Source organism: Clavelina lepadiformis, chromosome 1 (genome assembly GCF_947623445.1).
Source record: "Clavelina lepadiformis chromosome 1, kaClaLepa1.1, whole genome shotgun sequence".
NCBI classification, from domain to species: Eukaryota; Metazoa; Chordata; class Ascidiacea; order Aplousobranchia; family Clavelinidae; genus Clavelina; species Clavelina lepadiformis.
The window spans coordinates 15,165,999-15,174,234 of record NC_135240.1 but is presented as its reverse complement, the minus strand read 5'-3'; the positions used below and the strand labels follow the sequence as shown (position 1 = coordinate 15,174,234).

Here is an 8,236-nt window from a genome sequence, read left to right as displayed (position 1 = left end):
TGAAAACTTTGGTAAACAATGCTAAGCAAATCTTATGTACCGGTAGCGGTTAATCCTGACCCGATGTCCAAAAGCTGAAGTGATTTTTGGAATCAACGCCCCCGAAAACCCCCAAAAATACTGTATCCCACTGTAATAGGTTTGAAACAAAATGGTCTAACTAAGTTGCATTCCTCCCATTTATATAACTACAAGCCACTACTGGTAAATTGGATACAATTTGCAGTAACGTTTACGATAATTGTATTGAAAACGTTTAATGCACAGCACAACAATTAGAAATGCTCATCAAGCAAAATAAGTTAAAGGCCTTTAATGGCATAAATGAGAATTTCTCAGTGACATATGAAAATAACTTAACATTGGATAAAAATAGTTCCTTTATAAACGATACCGGTAAGGCAAGGTGAGGTACATTGATCAACAGTCCATATGCTCCTTTCTCCAAAGATAAAGATCATGCATAATTTTTAATTCACCAACAATGCCATTAAAATTAGTCATACATTTGAAGAAGACTTCTGAAAACGTTGGTTGAAGTATGCTACGTTTATGTTTTGTTTTACTGCAATTACTTATCGGATGAGCCCCAGTTACCGAGTTTGTCTTTTATGCAAAATATGATGGATACACATTTTTTATTTGTTTTTTGGTATTGTCAGAATTTGTAACTGTTCACAAGAACCACTGAACAGGATCAATTTTCGTTCATACCTCGATTAAGTGTATTATAGATTATAATACTATAATGTCAGCAGTAAATCCAGTTTTAATGATATTAGGTGACAGCGCTAAGTAAAGATGACGACTGTTTGTTATTTGCTGCAGCATTCGACCAAATGACTAGTTTTTGAATATAGGTGTTATAAAAATGGTGGCGTGGGGGCTCTACACTTTAACGCATAGTGCGACCTATGACTTTTTTTCAAGTTAAAGGCACTGAAATACCTTGACATAAGTCACAATTTAAATTAAATTCACTCAAGTCAGAAAAAATGACTCGGTAACAAAACCGATATCATTGTTATTTGGTCAAATCACGTTTTGTTTAAAACCTGATCATCTTTACCTCACCCTTCCCTACAAAGCACACAATGAATTTCAAAATACCTTTGATCATAACTTTCCTCAGTATCACAAACTTTTTAACTTACATTTGAATCACCAGTTGCTAAGGTATGACAAACGTAATTTATAGAAGTCTTTAACTATTTCAACTAGATGAGCAAAAATCATCATAATAATTACATTATTCCAATTAAAAACAGTTTATCGAATAAAAATCAATATGCTTGATTTTATATCACTGAGAGATTTGGCATTAACAGTTGCATTGTCGGAGGGAAGGCCATTCCATCCTAGATATAAAAACTTTAGTTTTAATGCACAGAAACTACAATAAAATTTAACCAATATTGAGTACATCTAATACAATCTTTATAAGATAAAACATCGTCATAAAGTGTACAGTAAATAGCTGGTGATTGATATAATTAATTATGGTATGTTATTTTTTCAAAGAAAAATTAAACCTTTCAAAAAAGAGCACTACACTCATTTTTTATTTGAAATTTTGAATTAAACTTCTAGTAGGACAATTATTACAGCAAAAGCAAATGAATCCATGAATTTGAAGGGTCAAACTGTATCATTTCCAATTAAAGAGAACATAGCAATAAAGCTAATGGCTAAGTCTTGAAGATAACCCTGCAATTATAAGAATGTTGCATTCAAAACTAACATAGCAGAAAATAGTACAAGTTACAAATGAGGAAACTTTCTCTTACAAGGAGCTTCTTTTAAAAAATGAGTGATGGCCTATATGAAAAAAGCATGAAAAAATGTCTAGAAAGTACTGTGATATGCGGCTGGTTTAGAATTGTTTATTGAGATGTTATACTTGTTGACTCATATTCCCAATACTGTTCAATACTCTGCAGAAGCTCAAATCATCTACAATATTAACTTATATCGATGATGATCCATTGCAAGATGATGGCATCCAGGCCGGATAGCGACTGTCAAAACAGCGACTGTCATAATGGCGACTTCATAATAGCGACGTAATCAAGTGAGCGACATTCCAAACAGCGACTGTTATGATAGCGACTTAACTAGGCTTACCATATTTTTTTGATTGAAAAGCGGGACGCTTCAGAACAACAAGCCCAATCAGATAAATGTGGTTTACATTTTACTAGAAGTATGAGACTATTTTGGATTCCTATCGTCAGGGACAACTGAAGTAGTAAGACACCAAGAAAAACTAAAATAATGGATTTTACTAGGAAACAAAACAATGTTCACCCAGCTACTACAAGGCAGAGACCTGACTCAGCGAATGAAAAGATACGTGACAATGAACACACGAATCACTGTTGTACAGCAAAATCGAGGCCAGTATGATCTGCGGCAGTTCCTTCGAGCCCTTGCTCACAATTTAAAAATAAACGTGGCTTGATTTTTATTGCAAGACTTTTGGTTGTTTTAAAGTCCCTTTTGGTTTCAATCTTTCACTACGCAGTGTTTGCCTGTTTGTGCGTGCATACGTGTTTAGAGAGGTGTGGGGGATGGAAGGTATGTGTGGAGGGGGTGAAAGAGTGCGTGTGCGCGTAAGCCTTGGATTTAATAAAAGAAGTGAGGTCGTTGTTGTGGCAGTCGCTGTTTTTGATGAATCGCTGTCGTGTAGTCTCTCTATTGACAGTCGCTGTTTTAAATGAATCGGTCTCGTGTGGTCGCTGTTCTGACAGTCGCTATTTGGAACCCGAGCCCAAGGTGATATGTTATTAGTATCTTTGCCATCCGAATAAAGAACATCTTTTGATAACTAATACACTGATTCATCGTTAAGCGCATTCATTTTAATTTTTCTATTAATGTTTTTATTTTTTTTCATATTGCTTGAATTGGGAACTGTTCATTGAGAACACTGACCAACAGCAAGCATTGTTCAAACTTAGCTCAAAGGCATTGAAACGGTAGCACCACTGGATATCAGTGGTTTGCCAGTTCCCTTATCAACAGTTATCTTTCTTTTGGATGACGAGAGCAAAAAAGTAGCACTTTCTATTATGTGTACGAGCACTACGATCCAGGAGTTAATGAAACAGCCGACTAATATCTATCCAAACTGCTGCACTTAAGTGCATCCTGTGAATTTGGAAACTTGCGAGACGATCTAATTATGGACTGCATCGTGTTGGACACAAAGGATAATTCTTTTCAGGTAACCCATGCACAAGAACGAAATTTAACGCTATGCAAAGCGAACAATAGCTGTAACGAGCAAATGCAAAATGAAACACAACGTCTACAAAACTCCAGTGTAATTTTAAAATACCACTAAAAGCCAAGTAATTCTTTTGAAAGACAAAAACCGCCTTGCAGGCTTTGTGGCCGCCATGATGATTACAATCGTAACAGTTGCCCAGCCTTTGGTAACACTTTTTTTATGCAACAAAAGAAACCATTTTGCATACGTTTGCAATGCAAGACATTCAAAGCTATTACAGAACACCACTACACATCACCTCTGAATGATTCTTCACACAACTTTGTAAATCGAATATGTATATCAAATAAGTTGTTGGAAGACTTTAGTCCAAGGGGAAGCACTGTTTGTTTCATTACAATTAACGTGTGAAAACAAACCAACAAAGTAGGCATACGTAAAATTTTAACTAGATTCTCGATTCCTTTGCCGATTTTTTTTCGATTTACTGTCAAAGAAATAAACTCTGATTGTATGATGGAACTCTTATTTCGCCAAGAGGGGAAATGAATGCACTTACTTTTCAACAGCGGTCTAAAACACCCCACAAACACATCAACACTCTAATGAGTTCAACAAAGTGGACGATATAATTGATGAATTTTCATATGTTTTTTAAGGTTTGTGAAAAATGCCAAGAGAATATAATATCCAGATTAACGAAGCTCAACACAGTACTATCCATGCGAAATTCTAGTGGTATTACACAGCTTTGTCTTTTCAAATTTAGAAAAGTCACTTATCGCTCAACTACTGTGTGTTGTTTCTTTGCATATCGCAAACATAAGTTGAGCGAAGATTCATATGAAACATCCATATTCAAAACAACAATTACTACAAAAATAAACATTAAAAACTAAATCAATACGAGCATAACAGAAAATATCAGGAAGTCCACTAAATAATCTTAAATAAAAAGGAAGGGAAAATTGTAAGGGAAGGGAGCCCTTCACAGAAAAATTTCCTGAAGACCTCGGCCCATGAGTACCTTCCTACACTCCTGTCTGCACATACCCCTGCCTAAAGCGTTTAACAAGGGTCTCAAACTCAAATTGCTCTGGGGGCCAAATGAGGACGTGTAGAATGCCCAAGGGCAGCAATTCACAATGAAATGTCAACCAAAAAAAACACAATAAAAGATAAAAACAAGTAGGCTGATGATTTCAGTTAGTTATTTTTTGTTCTGGCTACTCAACTAGCAACGACCTCAATATTGGGTTGCAACTTGTCAGCAGAAACCAATCTCCGAGTTGCTTGCAGATGTTCATCAGTGATACGTGACCTTAGCACAGTCTTGTTAATCTTCATTGATGAAAATAATTGCTTACATACATATGTGCTTCCAAACATTGCAATAATTCTTGCACCAGCAGAGAGTAATTTTGGAAACCTTTCTCGTGAAAGAAATGTGTAGAATTCTGGAATCCCTACCTCTGCATACCTTTGCTTTAGGATAGTTCAATGAAGTTCCACTAACTCCATCTGCAATTCCTCAGGTACATTGTCAATTTATACAGGAAATGGCGTTGAAAAAAGTCGAAATTGCGGCTCTAATACTTCAAATTCTGCAAAGCGCACGTCAAATTGTTGAAGTAAAATAGACAACAAATCTGTATATTCTTTTATGCATTCAGCTTCAACTTTTCCTAAAGACTTCAGAGTTGAGAAATGAGCCAAATTCCCCTCACCCAACTGCTTCATCCATAAACGTAGTTTGACTTTAAACGATTTTACATGGTCATACATCTGTGTAATAATTTGTTCTTTACCTTCAAGCTTCAAGTTCAACAGTTTTTTTTATCCGGACATAAAATGTCACTTGCTTTACAAGGCATTATTTTATGAACAAACCCTCGGTAAAGGGCTAACTCGTTTTTACAGAATCTTCGTTGGACTGATTAATATTGGCAAAGAAACTTCTTTGTTTGCAAAATGCTGATTTCAGTTGTTTAACTTTTTCTTTTCTTACTTTGCCCTGGTAACCATCATATTTATCGCGGTGCATTGTTTCGAAGTGCCGACGCATGTTATACTTCTTCATAACAGCTATCTTTTGCTAGCAAAAGGCAATGACTAGTATCTCTGACCGCGGTGATAAAATATAACTCCTCCCACTTTCTTGAAAAACTCTCCTTCCGTCTGTAATTTTTCTTTTTTTCGAAGCACAAGACATGTTTAACTTAGCTTTTTAAACCATAGCAATTTATTCACTACTAGGCTAGCCTACACTTCGAAAATCCATTTGAAGATTATGACCAATTCCACTAACACTTGACTTACGCAATTTCCAACGTTATTGTGACAACTGTACAAAAGTGAATAGGCAATGTGACGTAAAAGCAGATCTTTTACCGCGTAAATGGTAGAGTTTAAAAGTGATCTGATAGTAAAGTTTAATGAGTATAGTTTCAAATCTTTGGAGAAATTTTAGAGTGAATTTTAACTCTTCAAATCTGAATTGTCAAATACTTGAAAATCCAGTATGTGGGCCTCACAAAATACAAAAGGCCGCATGCGGCCCGCAGGCCGCGTATTTGAGTGTCATCTTGACCTATCATCAACGAAATAAAATTTCTTAGGAGTAAATGCATTTTGAAGGTGAAAGGGATCATGGAATTCTCCACATCTAAGATAAGAGGCACTCTTCTGCTCTAAAAAAGGCATGAATATTTACAAAAAAACGGGTGACACCAGACGGTGTAAGCTATTGGAGATGCTGACAATACTTTAGAAATATCTGTCAATCCACTGAACCGTCTGTGGTTTGAATCGTCCGCGGGTACAATCATCAGGGGTTGAACTGTCTGTTGGTTGAATCTTCCGGGGCTGAATCTGGAAGGTGACACAACACTTGAGTCTTGCTAAACTATCAGCTTAACTTTTTTTTCTATTAATGTGATCAAATTACGTTTTCTGTGATTTGGGTTTGGTGGCCGAACAGCCAAGAGTAACTTTTTTTGCATCCTCAAATTATCAAGTAATACACGTTTTTGCCTTCAAGACCTTTCCACATTTGGTCGAGAATTTGTGGAAATTATTATCATAACTGCTAATAACATGATTGCAACCACATGCGCAATCACAATTTTCGCACTACATCAAAGGCGAAAAATTAAATGAATGGATGAATGTTAGGGTATTTCTGCTTTAAGTCATCCTGAGACATGAAGTCATCAAAAGAATACCAGTAATATCCTACACAGAAAATGATCAAAACTGCCTGATATATACCATTAACAGAAAAGGTTCAATTATGCTAATATACAACAACCGGATAATACCTTACAAAGACTAACCACCAAATTCAATGTATCAATTTCAACAATACCATGTTCCCATCAGTGTATATTCAATTTTGTAATTCCAACACATGATTTACTGCATTAAATGTGTAAGTTTAAAATGGTAGTATGGCCAAACGTCCTTAATATCGTACATGTAGGATAATAATACTACGTTTCACCTAAACACTATCACCTTTCATATGTAGCCTGAATAACAACATATTTTTCCAAGTAGCAGGAAAGTGTCAGCGCATAAGGCCAACGATTATACTTTCGTTGCGTACAATTTACACTCTAAGTATAATGTAAATTGTAACCTGCACTTACGAAGCAAAGTGTACACACTTACCATAACACAAAAGAAAAACCTGGCGCAAACCTTGTGCGAAGCAGGTGTTCTACACAATTAGCAGCAATTCAAACTTCTTACTCTGGAATGCCTTTTGAGGATAAATACGGTAAGAAACTTTGTAATCAATATAATTAATGAACTGGCAATGATCAACTTTAAAAGCTTTTGCTGTATAAATTAATAAATGCAATACTATTTTTCTCATATGCTAACCGGTATCAATTTTTATAATATTATCTACTCTACCAGCTTATAAACCTCTTCCTGTTGTTCGCACCAAAAATATGTTTCCAACATATACTTATGGTATAAATATCCTCAAATTTTACTCCTGTGACTAAAATTCTGCACCATAAAGAAGACAACTGTTACCACTAATTGAAAGGTGTATGAACTGCGATGCACTGGTGCTCACGATTTTCCTGTTGTTAAAAGGTTGCATGCAACAGCCTTTGGAAAAAAATCGCTCAGATGTGTAAAGCTTTGCTGATTTATTTTTCTTTCCTAATTAGTAAATGAAAACAAACGCAAAACGGTTTTAAATGGAGGAGTTTGTGTTTGACTGTAGTACTGAAACCAGGCGCAGTTTGTGATACAGAGAAACAATGAAATTTTGCATGTTACCAACCACTTGTTAAGCAATTGTGCACAGCAGTCCAAAGTCAAAGGCCAAATGGTATGCGCTAGCACAAGCAGTAACATAATTAAGATGATAATTACCAAGTAGTCATTTACAGTTTGGGGTCAAAGATACATGAGCTTTCATTATAAATGCAAAACTAGAATGATTCTAAGGCGAAAAAAAACTAAAATGTTCGAATTAATTGTTGTGCAAAGCACTGAATCACACGCATCTACTAAGCTCCAAGCAAGAAAAAACCAGCTGCAATTATTTATGAAACACTCAGGAGGTTACCACCTTATGTGTTAAGCATATTGGTTGTGATAAAGATAACTGTGTGGAAAAACACACCTTATCTTATCAGGTCTCATTTCGTCTGTTTTACATTGCTTTTAATGGCCGTAGTAAATTAGCACAGTTGCAAATTTTTATGCTTCATATTGTTGTAGCCCTAGTCTGATAGACATCTACATGTCATTTTGTTTTTTTTACTGTGTTACTTAACTGCTTTGCAATGCAATGTATTCTTCTTTTTTTCATGTAAAGTTGTTTTTTTTTCGTGTAAAGTAAAATGACAACACAGCACCTACTGGACAACAAGAGCAGCTGAAACACTAGTGTGGGGGGAAATTTAACTGTATTTCTGCTGGGTCACTGTTCCTATTAAAGCAAAAGTTTAAAACAACGTTGACAAATCAATGAAGCGA

The 8,236-nt window shown here is 35.6% G+C and overlaps 1 protein-coding gene across 6 annotated transcripts in view; it reads right to left on the bottom strand.

Moving 5' to 3' along the window:
* Window positions 1-219: 219 nt before the first annotated feature.
* LOC143467033 (uncharacterized) overlaps window positions 220-8,236 on the bottom strand; it is a 76,775-nt gene continuing 68,758 nt past the window's right edge. For all 6 annotated transcript variants that reach the window (XM_076965008.1, XM_076965009.1, XM_076965011.1 and 3 more), the window contains one exon: window positions 220-1,358. In XM_076965008.1, coding sequence (XP_076821123.1) covers window positions 1,270-1,358 — 89 coding nt within the window. In that variant the 3' untranslated portion in view covers window positions 220-1,269. The remainder of the gene's footprint in view (window positions 1,359-8,236) is intronic.